Below are 20,645 nucleotides of genomic sequence, written 5' to 3' on the forward strand. Positions count from 1 at the left end.
CCTAGCCAAACACCATGGATGTCCTTCCCTCCAGTGTCAGCAGAAACCAACTGGGGAGTCTGGTCTCTTGTCCCTCACCTGGCAGCATGTAGTGCTTTCCTAGCCAGCAGACATGGCTTCAGTGGAGATCAAAGGGGGAATCTAGTCTCCTAACCCTGACCTGATGGCAGCAGGTGGCCTGGGGAGGTGCTTGACACCCCCATAGATAGTGTTACTGGAAACTGAGACATTCCTAGATAAGCAAAAACTCAAGGAGTTTGTCCGTAGTAGACTTGGCCTATAAGAAATGGTAAAGGGAGTCCTCCAGGCTGAAATGAAAGGATACTAGGTACTACCTGGAAGCCATACAAAGAAATGAAGAACGGTAAAGTTAGCTATGGAAGTAAATATAAAAGCCAGGAGTGTTGCATTGTTGGTAACTCCTCTTTTTTTTTATATGATTTAAAAGAGAAACGCTTAAAACAATAATTACAAATCTATGTTAATGGGCACGTGTATATAAAGATGTAATTTGTGATCATAATATAAGGGAATGGCAGGGCTGTAAAGGAACAGAGCTTTTGTATACTATTGAAACTAAGTTGGTACTAACTCAAACTTAATTGTTACAAAGTTAAAATGTTAACTGTAATCCCTAGGGTAACCACTAAGGAAAAATCTTAAAAATATACAGGAAAAAAATGAGAAGGTAATAAAAATGGTACACTAGAAAAAAAACCCAGTTAATCACAAAAGAAGACAGTGATAGAAGAATTGAGGAACAAAATAGGTATAACACATAGAAAAGAAATAGCAAAATGGCAGAGGCAAATGTTTCCTTATCAGTAATGACTTTAAATTAAATGGATTAAAATCTCCAATTAAAAGGCAGAGACTGAGTGGACTAAAAAAGTATCCAACTATATATTGTCTACAAGAGATTTACTTTAGATTCACTGATACAAATAGGTTGAAAGTAGAAGGATGGAAAAAGATACTCTATGCAAATAGTAACCAAAAGAGAGCTGGAGTGGCTATACTAATATCAGACAAAACAGACTTAAAGACAAAAATTTTTACGAGACATGGAAGGACATTATGTATTGATAAAAGGGTCAATCCATTAAGAAGATAAGAAAATTGTAAACATATAGATACCTAACAACAGAGCCCCAAACTATATGAAGCAAAAATCAACAGAAAAGGGAGTAAATAGTTCTACAGTAATGGAGATGTCAAAATCTCACTTTCAACAATGGATAGAACTAGACAGAGACCAGTAATGAAGTAGAGGACTTGAACAACCCTATAAACCAACTAGACCCAACAGACATCTATAGAACACCCTACTCAACAATGCAGAACACACATTTTTCTCAAGTGCACATGGAACATGGTACAGGGTAGACCACGTGTTAGGCCACGAAACAATAAACTTAAAAAGATTGAAATCATACAAAGTATCTTCTCTGACCACAATGGAAGAACTAGAAATCAATAATAGAAGTAAAACTGGAGGATTCATTAATATGTGAAAATTAGACAACATATTCTTAAAAATCCAGTGGGTCAAAGAAGACATGACAAGTATTATAATATGAAAATGTGAAGTATTTCCTTACATTAAGCTAAAATGCTTATTTTTAAGTGCCTTCCCCTTAAATTCATCTTGGCCAAAATAGCTTTCACATTTTGGTCAGTGGGTGGGCCGTATTTGGTGTAGCAAAAGGCCAAGTGTACCCTTATGTCGCCTTCTCAAAGGGAACAAAAAGGCAGAACTTTTGCATCAATAAATCATTATAATTTGAGCATTTCAAAATTGATTTCAAAAGTACTCAAACCATAGATGCTTTGTGATTCTTCGTTTATTTTATTAATTTACGAAACACTTAAGTATAGTGCTTATGTGCCAGATCCTCTTCTAAGTGCTTGACAAATACTAACTCATTTAATCCTAGCAACCATGTGCAATAAGTTCTGTTGCTATCTTTATTTTGCAGATAAGTGAACTAAGGCACAGAGAGCTTGGGGAATTTGCCCAAGTTCACCCGCAGCAAGCAAGAGTTAAAGTTGTGATGCTAACCCTGGTTCTCTCGCCCCCAGGTGCCAGCTCCTCCTACTATGCTATGTGTGCAACCACGTCTCAGAATTATTAGCTTAACCTCTCTCTTCTTCACAACGGAGTTGACATGTTATCTTTATCAGGGATACATTTTATGTTATGAAACCACTTAATAAATTAGCTTTACCCCACCACTGGTAGCTTGTTTTTTTTCTTAGGTTTCCCCCTCCTCATTGTCGATGAAAATAATCCATAACCAATCTGTAAATGAAAATTTGGGTGAGTTTATTCTGAGCTGAAATCTGAGGACCTTTCTTCCTTTGGGAAGCACCGAAGAAGTGGGGTGCACAGAGTGGTTATATACCCCCAAACAGGGTGTTTCACATATGATTGAAATGTCCCTCCCACAATAGTCACAAGATTGCCCTGTCGGCACAACACTTGATGGACACAGCAGGTAGTGGGTCTGCTATCTTGGAGGGCATAGCAGGAGGCAAGTCTGTTGTCTCGAGCTGGGCGGTCACAGGTGAGTGCAGCAGTCAGTTTCTAGCCTAAGGAAAGATGCTTAATCCTTAAGGAGACGCCAGCGTTGGGAGGGGGAGGGAAGTTGCACCTTTATCTCAAGGGCCTTTGTTCTTGCCATAGGGAAAATCTAAAGCAGATATACAATGCATGCTCAACGCCTCGGTCAGCCCTTTTGGAAAGACAAGGTCAGGCTGAATTAGGTTTATACCAAATGGCTTCCTCATATTCTCCAATATAGCCTATTGCTTGCCATTTTTATTTGTCATCATTATATTGTACTCACGATATTATTGTGTAAAGCTTACTTTGGTAGCATCATTCTTCTGAAAGATGCCGTAAGTTCATGTAGTCAATTCATCAGGTGTTAATGGAATGTGCTTACATAGGCCCACACTTTGCTGAGAACTATGGTAGCACAAAGGTTGTGATTTGCTCCTTATCCTGTGGCTCCTTCATCTCATCCTTCCTCACCCTCTGAAGGCAGTCATGCCTATCACCATCCATTCTGTAGTCTCTCATGGTGCACATACCCATTTCCTCATGCTTTATTGTCAAGGGTTGTGGGCAATAGCTGGACACCGTTTCTTTTTTCTTTTTTTCTTTTTTCCTTTTTCTCCCCAAAGCCCCCCGTACATAGTTGTGTATTTTTAGTTGGGGGTCCTTCTAGTTGTGGCATGTGGGATGCCACCTCAGCATGGCTTGATGAGTGGTGCTGTGTAGGTGCCCAGGATCCGAACTGGTGAAACCTTGGGCCGCCGAAGCAGAGCGTGCGAACTTAACCACTCGGTCATGGGGCCAGCCCTCATGTTTCTTATATCTAATAAGATAGCCCAGTGTTTTCCTGGCAGTCAGTTTGGCTGATTTCTAGGTTCCTGAGTAGTGGAATCCTTATTTCTCCTCTTTGATCCCCCACACCACACAGTGACAGAAGCTAGGAAGCATTCCTAAGTGTCAGGGGAGGAGCAAGTGTGAAAGTGGGGCAGGATGGAAGGGCGCCCAAATGTGCTATGGCATTAATCGGAAAGGACAGTGGAGGACAACCAGAGGTCAGGCCCAGGAGGCAGCCTAACTAGTTAAGAACCTGGGCTTGGAATTCACATCCTATCTCTATCTCTTACTGGCTTTGTGTCTTTTGGCAAGTTGCTTAGCCTCTCTGTGTCTCAGTTTCGTCATCTATAAAATCATCTGAAAGACACTATGGTAGTATCTACTCTCATAGGGTTGTTTGATGATTAAATGAATTAATATTTCCAAAGCACTTTAAACAGTGCCTGACATATGGTCAGCCCTCAATGGCAATTAGCTGTTAGAATTATTATCACTGCAGGCCCAGTGAAACAGAGGCAGGGTCTAGTTGGCAAACCCAGAAGAACAGACTCAGGATAGCCAGAAGTTAGTGATCACAAGCCAAGAGTGAGTGCTGGACTGGCTTACTAAACCACTTGCGGTACAATCACATTCTTTCTCGCTTCTGTGACCTTTCACTGGCTGACCCTCTGCCTACATTAGGGGTCAGCAAACTACTACCTGTAGGCCAAATCCACATCATCACCTGTTGCTGTAAATAATGGCAATGAGAAGAAGAATCAATGGAAAGACAGATAGGCGTCCCCATCAGCCTTTTAACCCACAGTCTCTTAACTCCAGGATCACGATGCCTGTGTCTATAGTTTGCAGCTTTGCCTTGAGGACCTTTATCTGACAAAGATGCTCTGTCTTTCAGTCTTTACTAGCAAAACCTTAAGCAAATATCCTTTATTAAACTGGCAACTTCAAAGGCTTGCTGTGAGTGGTCCTTCCCAACTCTGTGTTTCTCAAGCATAATAAGAAGAAACCAGACTAAGGCCTTGCCTTCAAGGTGAGGAAGAGGGAAATAAGTCTGTCCAGGGAAGACAGGTTAAAGGATTTCTTTCCTCATGACTCCCTCCTGAATACCCTGTTCTGCTCAGCAAGTTCTATAGATATCACCTACTGGTGTGCTGGTGAACCTCTCTGAAAAAAGAAAAAGCCCCAATTTGTAGCCTTTGTCGATGTCTGTGTTATAAATACTCCAACCATAATTGATCACAGGCGGAGTTGGGAAGAGATGTGCATCATTGTAGGCTCATTGGTGCTAGCATGCTCTGTAGTGTTAGGTTTGCTTGCCACTGAATCCTTGTGTCAGGATTCTGTGTGCCAGGGAGAGCTCCCAGAATGTGCTGCTAGAAATTGGGCCATATTCTTTAAAGTGGCTAGAGATGAATCTTCCCTCTTGTTTACACTTAATTTGTGCCACTAGGTGGCACTTTAAGGACATTATAGGAAATTGGCTCTACTGGATTTATTTTTAACTTTTTGTTGAAGTCTAATATGCGTATTGAAAAGTGCACATTGAGCATGCAGCTCAGTGAATTTTCACAAGCTGAACACATGTAATCACTCACATCAAGAAACAAAATATTACTAGTACCCCAGAAAGCCCCTCTTAAGCTATTTTCTAGTTCCTATCCCTTATTCTTAGGGTTACCACTATTCTGATGCCTAATAGCATAGATTAGTTTTACTTGTTTTCTACCTTATATAAGTGGAAGCATGCAGTATATACTCTTGTGTCTGGCTTCTTTTGCTTAAATGCTGTTTGTGTGATTCATCCATGTTGTGTGTAATTGTAGATCATTGCTGTATAATATTCCATTGTATGTGCAACTCTATCACTGTTTTCTACTCTTGATGGACATTTGGGTGGTTTTCAAATTTTAGCAATTATAAATAATGCTGCTATGCATATTCATGTGCAAGTTTTTGAGTAGATGTATATTTTCATGTCTCTCGGATATTTACCCAGGAGTAGAATTGCTGGGTCGTAGAGTTAATATATGTTCAGCTTTAATGGATACTGCCAAACAGTTTTATAAAGTATTTGTACTGATTTATACTCCATCAACACTGTTCCCATTTCAGTTCCACATCTTCATCAATATTGAATTTATTTTATGGCTGGTTCCTAACTCTTAGATAATTTTTGTAGCTCCCTGTCTAGCCAGCTATTTCTAATTGAATTTTTTGAAGCTACCTTCCTCTGATGGACACAGCTCATGCAAGCAGGACCCTGTCAACCCAAAAGGGGGCATTTATCACAGTCTAAGTATGAACTATCAGTAGTTAGAAAAAATGTTAAACACTCTATCACTAATACAGAGCAATGGAACTGGGAAGGGAATTCAAAATTATAAGTGTGGTAAAATATTGGGTTAGGCCAGGAGTTAGAGGTGCCTTGAAATTTTTATATACTTTAGGTATTGTTGCCAGGCCTATATATTTCAGGGTCAAGGGACCAGCAAAAGAGGTTTTTCTAAAGGCCTCATAACCAGATGCTTTTGAATGTGATGGTGGTAGGTGCCTATTTTAGTAAAATCTGTTTGGTGTGGCAAGAAGCATGCATGTGGCACCTTTCTTCACCCTTATCCAATGGAGAACATAAGTCTCAAGAGAATCCTGCCATAGATTGCCTTATCTGTGAGCTCCATGTTGTTGACTCTGCAGATGGTGTTACAATATGGCTTTAGGTATGTGATGAAATGAGGGTGGGCCTCAGACTTGACTCAGGTCTCTGTTCTATTACTAGAAATTGGAAATAGAAGAGCAAGACCCTAGTCATGGTCAAAATATTTGTCTTTTAGACCAAAATACAGTGCTCATAATCTTTTAGTTGTAACAGCAAATCTGTTTCATGGATGTTGTCCATGATCCAGTGGGTTCCAGGAATCCCCAAGGGATTGTGTGTGATTGCTGTATCCAGGGAATAGTTGCCCATTATAGTTACTGATTATTCACTTCTGTCGAAATTGTCCCTGAGCTCTTTTATCGTCATTCCCCTGGGTGTCTCCAGGATTGGATTGGCCTACCATAGGGGGCCACTAGAGACATTCAGTGCAAGCTGACTGAGATGTCTGTGCTGAGGCAGCTATGGAATCTGAAAGTCTGAGAGGGCTTTTATTTTTAAAAATTTCTTCCCTCCAATATTGGTAGCAGTAATATTCAGTGGCACAAATTTGGATGTGGATAGCCTGCTTTATGGGATCTGCTTATAATCTAAATTGGAGTCAGCACTTTCTCAGTCTAGGTTTTCACCATTTGGCAAGAGAGGAAAAGTCCCACATGTTGAATTGGCTGCTGCTTACAGTAGCAGATCCTATGCCTGGGAAACCAATTGTGATTTTACTCCTAATTATGATTGTAGCTGCCATTATTGAACAGCTACTATGTAATTGTGCTTAGCGCTCTAGACAGATATTTCACTTAATCTTCACAATGCTAGGAGTTAGGCGGATTGTCCCCTTTTGCAGACAAAGAAGTTGTGGCTCAGAGAGGTAAGCACATGCCCAGGTTGTACACCAACAAGTGCAAGGCCTGGATTTGAGTGCTGTTCTCTGTGGCTCCGGTTACTGTGGGATGAATTCTTGACTTGTCCAGTGGAACATGAAATGGTGTTGGATTCGTTACTAGCTCATTGCACACACTGATCAGAGGACTTGCTATTTGCTGACATTCAGCATAGGCACCAGGAAAATGGTAGTGAAACAAGATGCAGAGCTTGCCCTCCAGGTGCTTTTGCTTCAGCTCCATTCCTGTCTCTCACAGGTGACTTGGGTCATGGATGTTGGTATTTATTCTTACAGAGAATTCAGTCCTTTGGACTCTCTCTGAGACTGATGTTGCAATGATGGGATTTGCTGTGACCAGTGTGCTGCTGGCTGTTGGTTCTCCATCTTCTATGCCTGTTTGACCACATGGCTTCTTATTGTTTCCTTACCAAGCAGAGATCGGGGTTGGGTGAAAGTTAGGCATCAAATGACATTTAGAATACCAGTAGGATGCTGGAGGTCCCCTAGAGGCTGTAGCAGGATTGTCTGCTCATCCGCCTAGAATTTGGCCACTGCCTTTGTGATTCCCAGTCTTGGGATCTGCCTGGATTCTTGCATAATAAACAAAGCTTGAGTTTCTTTTTCTACTCTATCAGTAGCATGAATGTTACAGGCTTTAAAAAAGTCACCAATTATCCACACTTTAGCAATTAGTTCTGCAATTAGACTTTTTAAAAATGAAATTTATTTTTTTGTTGCAAATTTGACTTTTAAACAAAAGTCTTATTGCTGAAGATTTTGCCCAGCTTCAAATATTTATCTACTTATGGAACCATATTGCATGCGCTCCCTATTCCCTCCATGGTAAGTGGACAAGAAAACAGTTAAGAAGCCTGTCAATTTTTGGTGGAGCACCTATGGCCTTTTCCAGACTAGGACCTTGGAGACTTGGTTTTCTCATGTCTTAAATGAAGAGCTTGGACCATCGGTGGTTCCCAATTGGTCTGGGCTGGCTACATAAAAATCACCCAGGGAGCTTGTTAAAATAGAAGTTTCTAACGCTCCACCCCTAGGGCATTCTAATTAGGGAAGTCTAGGGTAGTATCTAAGTCTGTACTTTATAAAAGTTCCCCAGATAATTCTCTTATGTAGCTATATTTGGGAACCACTGGTCTAGATAGTCTAGAACAAACAGAATTGAGTTGGGAAGAAACTTGTGGTGTGTTTGAAGATTCCGGTAATACTTACGTGCCTGGAGCAGGTTCCATATGGAGAACTAATGCAGTTATGATGCTGAGGTAAATTGGAGTCAGATGATGGAAGAGCTTTAACTGGCTGAGGGATTGTGTTGTGTGCCATAGGCCTTAGAGACTCATTCAAGGGCTTTGAGAAAGTGTTTTGATGAAAAAGTGCTTACAAGATTAGTTCCTCCATGGTGTGCAGGGTGGATTGGACCGGGAAAAAAACTGAAGCCTGGAAAAAGACTCTCTGACATTTTTGCTGTGGCCCTGGTAGGAGCTGTGATGAGCATCTGGACTCAGATGGGAGCTGTGGAATCTTTGTAAAGCCAGCCTGCCTGGGTGGAACTGGAATCTGAAACATGTTGTTTTTAAGCTACTTTAAAAAAATCCATAATTTATCAGTGTTGTTTTCATCTGCTTTAACTATTATAATGAATGATTTTTATTGTATTTGTGTCCAGGAGGTTTTAAAAGGAGCCCAGTAAATAAATTCATGCAGAGAAGTAGTTGGCAACAGCAACTGCTACTGCAGGGACCCTTTTTCCACCCTACTAGACCCCAAATTCCAGACATAGTAGAGTGTTTTTCTTAGAGGCCTAAAATAACTAACATTTGTTATCTCGTAGTTTCTGTGGGTTGGAGATTCAGGAGCAAACCAATCTGGGTGGTTCTGGCTCAGGCTCTGTCATTAGGTCACAGTCAAGATGTCTGTCAGGGCTGTGGTCATCTGAATGCTCAACTGGGGCTGGAGGATCCACTTCTAAGATGGCTCCCCTACATGGCTGTTGGCAGGAGGCCTCACTTCCTTGTTACATGGGCCCCTTGTTGGGGGACCTTGAGTGTCCTCACAACATAGCAGCTGGCTTCCACCAGAACAAGTGATCCAAGAGAGAGAGACCGAGGAGGAGCATACCAGAGTGCTTTAACTCCCTTCTTCTGGGAGTACCTTGCCTGGCATCTCAGGTCCAGTTCCCTAGAAGCAGAACCTGAGATGAGGATTCTTGGAAAGTGACACATCAGATGTACGAAATAAATATCTGTATAATTGAATAAGTAAATGAACCCTTCTTCTGGTGAAGAGTCGAAATGCTTAGCCTCCCTAGGCCTGTGTCTATTTCTGGGGAGCCAGCTGGCAGGGACCATATTGTCCCATCAACCATGGGAATAGGCAAAGCCCCAGAACAGTTCTCCACATGCTGAGTGGTAGCACCTTCCAAATCTATGTGACCTATCCAGACTTTTCGTTGCAAAGTTAGAGTGAAAATATATTTCTCATTTGTGGATAGGAGAGTATTAATATTTTATATATATATATATATTTTTATTGAGTTAATGATAGGTTACAATCTTGTGAAATTTCAGTAGTACATTATTGTTTGTCAGTCGTGTTGTAGGTGCACCACTTCTCCCTTTGTGCCCACCCTCCACCCCCCCTTTCCCCTGGTAGCCACTAATCTGTTCTCTCGTCTATGTTTTTAAATTCCTCATATGAGTGAAGTCATACAGAGATTGTCTTTCTCTAATTGGCTTATTTCACTTAGCATAATTCCCTCAAGGTCCATCCATGTTATTGCAAATGGGACGATTTGATCCTTTTTTATGACTGAGTAGTATTCCATTGTATATATATACCACATCTTCTTTATCCAATCATCTGTTGATGGGCACTTAGGTTGCTTCCATGTCTTGGCTATTGTAAATAATGCTGCAATAAACATTGGGGTGCATGGGACTTTTGGAATTGCTGACTTCAAGCTCTTTGGGTAGATACCCAGTAGTGGGATAGCTGGGTCGTATGGTAGTTCTATTTTTAACTTTTTGAGGAATCTCCATACTGTTTTCCATAGTGGCTGCACCAGTTTGCATTCCCACTAGCAGTGTATGAGGGTTCCTTTTTCTCCACAACCTCTCCAACATTTGTTACTATTAGTTTTAGATATTTTTGTCATTCTAATGGGTGTAAGGTGATATCTTAGTGTAGTTTTGATTTGCATTTCCCTGATGATCAGCGATGATGAACATCTTTTCATGTGCCTATTGGCCATCCATATATCTTCTTTGGAGAAATGTCTGTTCATGTCTCCAGCCCATTTTTTAATCAGGTTGTTTGATTTTTTGTTGTTGAGTTGTGTGAGTTCTTTATATATTATGGATATTAAGCCTTTGTCAGATATATGACTTGCAAATATTTTTTCCCAGTTAGTGGGTTGTTTTTTTTGTTTCAATCCTGTTTTCATTTGCCTTGAAGAAGCTCTTTAGTCTGATTAAGTCCCATTTGTTTATTCTTTCTATTGTTTCCCTTCTCTGAGAAGACATGGTGTCTGAAAAGATCCTTTTAATACTGATGTCAAAGAGTGTACTGCCTACGTTTTCTTCCAGAAGCCGTATGGTTTCAGGTCTCACCTTTAGGTCTTTGATCCATTTTGAGTTTATTTTGGTGAATGGTGAGAAAGAATGGTCAATTTTCATTGTTTTACATATGGCTTTCCAGTTTTCCCAGCACCATTTGTTGAAAAGACTTTCTTTTCTCCATCGTATGCCCTCAGCTCCTTTGTCAAAGATAAGCTGTCCATAGATGTGTGGTTTTATTTCTGGACTTTGAATTCTGTTCCATTGATCTGTGCACCTGTTTTTGTACCAGTACCATGCTGTTTTGATTACTGTAGCTTTGTAGTATGTTTTGAAGTCAGGGATTGTGATGCCTCCCGTTTTGTTCTTTTTTCTCAGGATTGCTTTAGCAATTCGGGGTCTTTTGTTGCCCCATATGAATTTTAGGATTCTTTGTTCTAATTCTGTAAAGAATGTCATTGGGATTCTGATTGGGATAGCGTTGAATCTGTAGATTGCTTTAGGTAGAACGGACATTTTAACTATGTTTATTCTTCCAATCCATGTACATGGAATGTCTTTCCATCTCCTTATGTCATCATCCAATTCTCTCAGAAAGGCCTTGTAATTTTCATTGTATAGGTCTTTCACTTCCTTAGTTAAATTCACTCCAAGATAGTTTATTCTTTTTGTAGCGTTTGTGAATGGTGTTGTGTTCTTGAGTTCTTTTTCTGTTAGTTCATTATTAGAATATAGAAATGCTACTGATTTATGTAAATTAATCTCATACCCTGCAACTTTGCTGTAGTTATTGATTACTTCTAAGAGTTTTCCAATGGATTCTTTGGGGTTTTCTATATATAAGATCATGTCATCTGCAAACAGCGAGAGTTTCACTTCTTCCCTCCCTATTTGGATTCTTCTTATTCCTTTTTCTTGCCTGATTGCTCTGGCCAGGACCTCCAGTACTATGTTAAATAAGAGTGGTGATAGAGGGCATCCTTGTCTCGGTGCTGGTTTCAGGGGGATGGCGCTCAGTTTTTGCCCATTGAGTATGATGTTGGCTGTGGGTTTGTCATATATGGGCTTTATTATGTTGACATAGTTCCCTTCTATGCCCATTTTGTTCAGAGTTTTTGTCATAAATCACTGTTGAATCTTATCAAATGCCTTCTCTGCATCTATTGAGATGATCATGTGGTTTTTATTCCTCAGTTTGTTGATTTGGTGTATCACGTTGATTGATTTGCGGATGTTGAACCATCCCTGTATCCCTGGTATGAATCCCACTTGATTATGATGTATGATCCTTTTGATGAATTGCTGAATTCTGGTTGCCAGAATTGTGTTTAGAATTTTTGCATCGATGTTCATCAGCAATATTGGCCTGTAGTTCTCTTTTTTCGTGCTGTCCTTGTCAGGCTTTGCTATCAGCGTGATGTTGGCCTCGTAGAATGTGTTAGGAAGTGTTCCATCCTCCCTAATTTTTTGGAATAGTTTGAAAAGGATAGGTATTAAATCCTCTCTGAAAGTTTGGTAGAATTCCCCAGGAAAGCCATCTGGTCCTGGGGTTTTATTCTTTGGGATGTTTTTGATTGCTGTTTCATCTCTTTCCTTTTGATTGGTCTGTTCAAATTGTTTGCTTCTTGAGTGAGCTTTGGGAGATTGTAGGAGTCCAAGAATTTATCCATTTCCTCTAGGTTATCCATTTTGTTGGCATATAATTTTTCGTAGTATTCTCTTATAATCTGTTGTATTTCTGCAGAGTGTGTTGTTATTTCTCCTCTTTCATTTCTGATTTTGTTTATTTGAGCTTTCTCCCTTTTGTTCTTTGTAAGTCTGGCTAGTGGTTTGTCAATTTTATTTATCTTCTCAAAGAACCAGCTCTTTGTTTCATTGATCCTTTCTACCGCCTTTTTCGTTTCAATAGCATTTATTTCTGCTCTGATTTTTATTATTTCTCTCCTGCTGATTTTGGGCTTTGTTTGCTCTTCTTTCTCTAATTTGGTTAGGTGTAGTTTAAGATTGCTTATTTGGGATTTTTCTTGTTTGTTAAGATGTGTCTGTATTGTGATGAATTTTCCTCTTAATACAGCTTTTGCTGTATCCTGTATGAGTCGGTATGGCATGTTATCCTTTTCATTTGTCTCCAGGTATTTTTTGTTTCTTCTTTAATTTCTTCAATGATCTATTGCTTGTTCAGTAGCATATTGTTTACTCTCCACATCCTTGTGCCTTTCTCAGCTTTTTTCTTGTAATTAATTTCTAGTCTTATAGCACTATGATCTGAGAAGATGCTTGTTATTATTTCAGTTTTTTTAAATTTGTAGAGGCTTGCCTTGTTTCCCAACATGTGGTCTATCCTTGAGAATGTTCCATGTGCACTTGAGAAGAATTTGTATTCTGCTTTTTTAGGATGAAGTGATCTATATATGTCTATTAAGTCCAATTGTTTTAGTTTTTCGTTTAGCTCCACTATTTCCTTGTTGATTTTCTGTCTGGATGATCTGTCCATTGATGTGAGTAGGGTGTTGAGGTCCCCTACTATTATTGTGTTATTTTTAACATCTTCCTTTAGGTCTGTTAATAGTTGCTTTATGAACTTTGGTGCTCCTGTGTTGGGTGCATAGATATTTATAAGCGTTATTTCTTCTTGATGCAGTGTCCCTTTGATCATTATATATTGTCCCTATGTGTCTCTCTTTACCTGCCTTATTTTGAAATCCATTTTGTCTAATATAAGTACTGCAACACCTGCTTTCTTTTGCTTGCTATTAGCTTGAAGTATTGTCTTCCACCCCTTCACTCTGAGCCTGTGTTTGTCCTTGGGGCTGAGGTGTGTTTCCTGGAGGCAACAAATTGCTGGATCTTGTTCTTTAATCCATATTGCCACTCTGTGTCTTTTTATTGGAGAGTTCAATCTGTTTACATTGAGGGTGATTATTGATACATGTGGGCTTAATGCTGTCATTCTGTCGCTCGTTATCTGGTTTTCCTATGTTTCTCTTCCTGTGTGTTTTAGCCTACCCATTGACTTCTGCAATTTTTTGTGCTGGGTTTCTTAGATTTTTCCTTATTTATGTTTTGTGGCTTTGTTCTGTTTTTTAGTTTAGTGGCTACCCTGAAATTTGTATTTAGAGTCTCATGTATAATATAGTCTATTCTCTGGTGGTCTCTTACTTACTTGGCCTAGACTGATTAAGTCCCTTTGCTCTTCCCTTCCTAAATTATTATTTTCATCTCTTATTCCAACTCGTGTTATGAGTTTGTAGTCAGAGTGATGAGATCATCTTTACTTTAGTGGTTTCCTTACCTTTATCCTAATGCTATAGTTGAATATTTGCTATCCTATTCTGGTTCTATCTATCTGTCTCCCTACTCCATGGTTTGTGGCCCCTTTCTCCCTTTTTTTCTTTTTTCAGGTATGAGAGCCTTCTTGAGGATTTCTTGTAGTGGAGGACTTTTGGTTACAAATTCCCTAAACTTTTGTTTGTCTGAAAAAGATTTAATTTCTCCCTCATATCTGAAGGATATTTTTGCTGGATAGAGTATTCTTGGCTGAAGATTTTTATCCTTTAAAGTTTTGAATATGTCACTCCATTCTCTCCTGGCTTGTAAAGTTTCTGTAGAGAAATCCGCTGAAAGTCTGATAGGAGTTCCTTTGTAGGTTATTTTCTTCTGTCTTGCTGCCCTGAGTATTCTTTCTTTGTCTTTCATTTTTGCCATTTTTACTATTATGTGCCTTGCAGTAGGTCTTTTTACATTGACAAATCTAGGAGATCTGAAAGCTTCCTCCACACACATTTCTCCCTCAATCCCTAGATTTGGGAAGTTCTCTTCTATAATTTCCTTAAGCACACTTTCTGCTCCATTTTCCTTTTCCACGTTCTCAGGAATTCCTATGATCCTTAAATTTGTTCTCCTCATTGAATCTGCTATCTCTCTGATACTTTCCTCATTCCTTTTAATCCTTAGTTCTCTTTCTTCCTCTGTCTGGAGTCATTCAGCCTGTCTATCTTCGATTATGCTAATTTTCTCCTCTATGTTGTCTACATGGGCATTCAGGGAATCTGTATTCTTTTTTATCTGATCCATCATATTTTCATCTCTAGTATTTCTGTTTGATTCTTCTTTATAATTTCAGTCTCTTTTGTGAAGTAACTCCGGAACTCGTTGACTTGTTTCCCTGTCTTTCCCTCTACCTCATTGAGTTTTTTGATGATAGCTACTCTGAACTCATTTTCACTTAGTTTACCTATTTCCAAGTCCTCAGGACTTAATTCTGTGTTTTTATTGTTTTCCTTCTGGTCTGGAGCTTTTATAAATTGCTGGATGGTAGAGAAGCGGTTTTTGCGCATGATGGTTGTATTCGGTTGCAGTTACAGCCTGTCGCCACTAGATGGGGGTCGAGAGCCGCGCGTTCTGAGCTCTCTGCCTTCGGGCAAGATGGTGGCGCCCAGTGTGGTTTGCAGGGAGGAGGGCCGGTTTCTCTCACGTGCCGATCTGGATTCTGATCAGCTCCTGTTCTGTGGTCTCCTGGGGCCCTGGTGTGATGGTGTCCCCATGCACAGAAGCTTTCCCCCGTCAGCGGGTTTCCACTGCACTGGTGGCGGGAGTCCTGGACGATCACTCGGTGGCACGGCCCCTCCCCTGCTCCTTCCCTCACCCGCCACAGTGATCCCAGTCTCTAGGGGAGGGAGCGAAGTTCTCTCTTACCCTGTTCCAGCTCCTCCGAGGCTGGCTGCAGCGTCTCCGTCCTCCGTGGTTTTGTTTCTGTAGTTCTCTGATGGTCTGGCATTAGGATTATTGGCTGAAATTCAGTTTTTCCAATCCTTTGTTGTAGTTTGGAGGGGAGAGAGTCCCGCGTCAGCTCACCCCGCCATTTTGCTACACCCCTCTCCGAGATATATGTTTTTTAAAGGAACGTTAGCTTGAGTTTTAATGAGATCTTGGCTAAAAGTATTTTCCTGGCTTGCCACATCTCGGCTGGGTACATGTTGTTACGCATGGAGCCATGAGGGAAGGACTGCCATTTGCAATTTAATTGTAATCCAAGTATTTGTTTCTTTCATGAGATTCAGGTGTTGGATTTCAGTTCAGACAACCAGAACTTTTGGACAAGGGTATATTGTCCATATATTGATACCGAGTTGTTTCTCCCTTTCTCTAACACACAAAGGAAAAAGGGAGCCGCTCAGGCACCCCTGTTTTTATGGGTTATCATTCTCCCAAAATTGTTAACTTAGAAAAGTCTGAAGAAATAGCAAAAAAATCTCCCTGGTTTGTTGTGCTTTCCAGCTGCTAAATCTAATGGAAGCCTCATACTATTTTGATGAAGGAAAGTGAGATAGTTTATTGGGAAGAGGGACTTTTACATGTCTAAATCTCATCTTTAGGTTTTTTTTTTTTTACCACAAAGGTAGTTTTTTTCCTCCATCTCTTTTCCTGGGATAATTTCTGGCTCTGGTGAGGCTCTGCCTTTCTAGGACCTTCCTGATTCCAGTGTTCCAGGCCCCTCATGAGACTCACCTCTCTGAATGTTCAATAGATAGATCCATTTAGAATCAGTCATACAGCAGTATGAAGGGGTGGGGAGGTCTTCAGTTTCCTTCTAAGGAGATTGATGGTTACATTCAGCCTGATAGAACACAGAGGAGTTGTTTGTCACTAGTCATAGAGCTAGAAACCCAGGCCCTTGGATACAATTTCAGGAAGGCAAATTTGTAAATGGAAAACAATTTTCAGACACGTCTCCCAATTGCTCCCTCATCCTTCCCAACCCCTCCCCCATTGTGGTTTTTTGTTTTTGTTTTTTGTTAGAAATGTTTAAAACGGAGACAGTGACAAAGACAGCTGTCCCACTTTTGCTGTGCTCAGAATCCTCATTTTTGTTGAAAAGAGGATCCAATTTATCACTTCCCTCAGTATTTCCACAAGAAGAAGACTTCATTTATCTCCCCAGGAAAGGGAGCATCAGGGCAAATGCTTCTCTGTCTGCCTGATGATAGAGGGGAACTGACCAATTGAGAGGCCTGTCACTCCTTTTCTCTCTACCTGGCTGGTGGGATGTGTTGATGCACACCTGTGGTCCCTGCAGGGGGCTGCGTGTGTAGCCTTGGGGCTAGAACACATGTGTTGTAAACAATAGATTTGCAGATGGACGGGTAGAAGGGGCTTCAGGTCCAAGTTGCGTTCTTCAGCGCAGTTCTTGGGAAGGCCTGTATTCGGGGGCTTATTGGGTCTTTATTCAGGCATTAATAGAGCTGACATTGGGCTTGTGGATCTTGAAGTATGATACCATTTGTCAGAACCCCCACAGAAGGGGAGTGAATTCTTGCATCCCCTAGACTCCTGACAGTGAATGGCTCCTGAATGGCTTTGCTTGGATATTTCCCAGGTGCTTCCAACTCGGTATGCCCAAAACTGAGCTCCTCCTCACACCCACTTCTCCTGTGGTTCCTGTCTTGGCGATTGGCTTCAGCCAATCTTGTGGTTCTTGTGGTATGCCAAGCTGACATTCTAGATGTTGGAGCATAGGAGGCCCTTTGGGGCTCCTTTTTCACCATTCCCATGCAGTTCCCTTCTTGTTGGCTGCACCCTGCTTATCACTCAGGTCTTGGCTAGGACATCACCTTTGCCTGAGTCGTTGCTGACCCACAAGGCTGGGTGCTCCTGCAGCCCCCATGCTTCCCCACCATCATCCTAATTCCACTGAAGGTTGCCTGGTCATTTCTCTGCCTCTCCCGCTAGACTTCAAGCTCCTTGTAAGCAAGATCTGGGCTTGTTCATCCTTGAATACCAGCGCTAGTGCAGGGCCTGCCTATAGCAGCTGTTTAATAAATAGTTCTTGAATGAATAATACTCAGGCCCAGGAGTACCTGAGGCTGTATAGCATAATGGTCACAAGCCCAGATTTGGAACCTGAGGCCTAGATTCAGACCCTGCTATTTGTGTGATTTTGGGTGAGTTCCTTCTTGAACCTCAATTTCTTCACTAATAAGATAGGGATAATAAGCACTTCCTAGGGCTGTGATGATGAAATGCAGTAATCTATGCAAGCTACCTAGAGCAATGTGTGGCACATAGTGTTTGGTGTTTTGTATATCTATTAATGATAATAACAACAATAGTAATACAATTATCCTTAATAGAAAGGAGAAGGCTGTAAGAGAAACTTGGAAATAGAAATCAGGCATGCTGAATGCCTGTATAACAGGTTTAGAAGAGGTGGGGAGTGGGCTGGGAACCGAGGTTTCTAGCTAGGGCTATGAAAATGTAGGAACAGCTGGGATTACTTTGGGAAAGAATGACCAGGGAGGGAAAAATGGGGTAGGGGAATAGAAGACAGAACATTGAGAAATCCTACATCTGAGGGATAGAGAGAAAGAGAGAGAGAATGATTACAAGTAGGAGATTGCAGGTAGTCAAGGGTGCCATGCTGGGTGGAAGGTTTGCGAGTAGACTAGAAGAGGCAGCTAGAATTGGCCAAATGGGAGAGCATTAACACACTCGGGGACAAGCTGTTTCAGTAGAATCAGAGAAAGGAGGAAGCCACACTCCACAAGAGGTTAGAGCATGTTAGGGACGAAGTGGGTGCACTGAGCCATTTGTTGTGCCGCAGTGTGTGTTTCTGTGATGCAGATTAGTTTGTGGGTAGACAGAGGATCAGTGTCGATATAATGTGGAAGTCACGTTGGTTCATGTGGAGGGTTTTTCTTAGTATGTTAATGTTTTGCATCGCTGTCTAGTAGCAGCTGAAAGCACAGTACTCTAGGATAGCTGAAAGTAGCAAGCCCTGGGGAGACAGGGAGCTGCACGTGGCGCCCAGTCTCCCTGGCCTTTTCTGCTTAGCTGTGTGGCACCTGCTCTGTCTTGAAGGGCTTTGGGAGCAGTCCTCATCGATATTTGTGCATTTACTGATTGATTCCACACCACTCAGCAGCCTGAACCCCTCTGTTTACTCCTTCCATCATGCTTACACTCCCTCACCACCTTTTTTAAGGTAAAGAGTCATATCTACTGCAGTGCTTTTTATTAGGAATTTAATATATTTTTTAAAATCTCAGTTATTTTGTTTTTATTTTTGTTTTTTGGTGAGGAAGATTGTCCATCAGCTAATATCTGTTGCCAATCTTCCTCTTTTTGCTTGAGGAAGATTGTCCCTGAGCTAACATCTGTGCCAGTCTTCCTCTATTTTATATGTGGGATGCTGCCACGGCATAGCTTGATGAGCAGTGTGTAGGTCCATGCCTGGGATTGGAATCTCTGAATCCTAGGCCACCAAAGTGCAGTGCACGAACTTAACCACTATGCCACCAGGCTGGCCCCGTTAGTGTTTTTCATTGTGGTCGTTGTTTTAGTGCTCTGGTTAAAAAAATTTTTTTCATTTGGGAAAGATTGGCTCTGAGCTAATATCCACTGCCAATCCTCCTCTTTTTGCTGAGGAAGAGTGGCCCTGAGCTAAGATCTGTGCCTGTCTTCCTCTACTTTATACGTGGGACACCTACCAGAGCATGGCTTCATGAGTGGTGCGTAGGTCTGCGCCCGGGATCCGAGCTGGTGAAACCCAGGCTGCCAAAGCAGAGCACACAAACTTAACCACTATGCAACCAGGCCAGCCCCTGCTCTGGTTAACCCTGTTTTTCCAATTAGCCTTGTTATTTTTACTTTGAGCTTGTAAAGCATTAGTTTTTAGCAATACATATGTTCAATTATAGAAGTCATTCCCGTGACTCTTTTCCTACGGTTGAACAAGGCTAGAAGGAGGGATGGGAGGAAATAGTGGGCTCTACAGAAGGTTTTTCCCAAGGATCAGCAGACCTAGCCATGCTTGGCTGCCATTTGGTCTAAATCAGTTTTCCTTTAGTGACTATTTTCTTAAGTGCTCTTCATGATATATTTAGGTGGTTGTGTTTGTGCATTTTTTCCTCTCTGTGATCTTTTGCTACAGCCTGAACAAGCATCTGAGGCCGAGTTACACCCCCAGCTGAACAGAGCCCCCTCCCAAGCTGCAGAAAGTAGTCCAACAAAGAAGGTAAGGCCAGTGTGAGGGTGCGACATTGTGATGGCATTGTGAGCCTCTTTCCTGGGCTTCTTGCCTCTGTTAGGAAATCTACCGTTTTTTTTTTTTTTAGGAATCTGAATTTTATTCTGAAACAATGGATAGCCATTGAAGGGTTTAAGTAGGGGAGTAATATGGTATTTGCATTATTTTTTTGAGCTAACATCTGTTGCGATCTTTCTCTTTTTGCTTGAGGAAGATTGTCCCTGAGCTAACATCTGTGCCAGTCATCTTCTATTTTGCATGTGGGACACTGCCACAGCGTGGCTTGATGAGAGGTATATAGGTCTGTGCCTGGGATCCGAACCCCTGAACCCCAGGCCACCAAAGTGGAGTGTGTGAACTTAACTGCTACACCATTGGGCAGCCCTGCAAGTCTACCCTTTTAAGGTTTTCATGTCCTGACATGAATGTTAATAGTTGAGATTTCCTAGAATTTGGGTTCTTTGTGAAGATTAGGGTCTTGATGATTCCTGGGCTTGACCTTGATGTCACTGACAGTTTGTACTTCTTTCTTCAACCTCCTAGCTAAATATGGTGGCCTTGCTTTTGGCAAGTTGAGGAGGTGTTCTAGGGAGGGACAGATGCTGTCAGCAGAACCTTGCATGCTGCTAACGTCCTAGGAGTGCCTCATGGGGGTGGGAAAGTCTCCCCTTCTTTTTGTGCCGTGGTCTCCTCTTGCATCCTGGCGTCCTTTCTGTAGCCCACCCATGTCACTGAGTCACGGGTCATTTGTTCAGTAAGCACCACTCAGTCATCATGCTCTCCTTTCATCTTCTCACTCTCTTCTTGTCCTTCCCCATTTTCTCAGGCCCTTGTACCTTCAAAGATAGTGGGCTCTGGGCTCAGGAGCACAGGTGAGGCAGGGGCCTCCAAGGAAGCAGGCCAGCTGTCTCCTTCCAGGCAGCACTGTTGCTCTTGAGCTTGACTTGGTGTAGGAATTGGGGGTAGGGGAATGATGAGCATATGACTAACACCTTTACAAATTTCAAAACGTATGTTCCATAAAGCCCCAAAGGGAGGCAAGAACCAGTTTTGTCTTCAATTAGAAAAGGCCCTGGGGTGTGAGATGCGCACAGAATTTAAAAAAAGGAAGGCAGGCAGGG

At 41.5% G+C, this 20,645-nt stretch overlaps 1 protein-coding gene across 32 annotated transcripts in view; it reads left to right on the forward strand.

Moving 5' to 3' along the window:
• REPS2 (RALBP1 associated Eps domain containing 2) overlaps positions 1-20,645 on the forward strand; it is a 247,577-nt gene that overhangs the window by 194,144 nt on the left and 32,788 nt on the right. For 22 of the 32 annotated variants that reach the window (XR_011535896.1, XR_011535895.1, XR_011535897.1 and 19 more), the window contains one exon: positions 19,429-19,512. The exons of 9 other annotated variants lie outside the window; for them this stretch is intronic. Coding sequence is in view for 20 of the 23 variants with exons in the window: in XM_070604194.1 (XP_070460295.1) it covers positions 19,429-19,512 (84 nt within the window). In the remaining 3 variants the exon portion in view is untranslated. Of the gene's footprint in view, positions 1-2,082; positions 2,233-19,428; positions 19,513-20,645 lie in introns of those variants that run through there. One more of the 32 variants, XM_070604187.1, reaches the window with a different exon arrangement.

This window comes from Equus przewalskii, chromosome X (genome assembly GCF_037783145.1).
Source record: "Equus przewalskii isolate Varuska chromosome X, EquPr2, whole genome shotgun sequence".
Classification (NCBI taxonomy): Eukaryota; Metazoa; Chordata; class Mammalia; order Perissodactyla; family Equidae; genus Equus; species Equus przewalskii.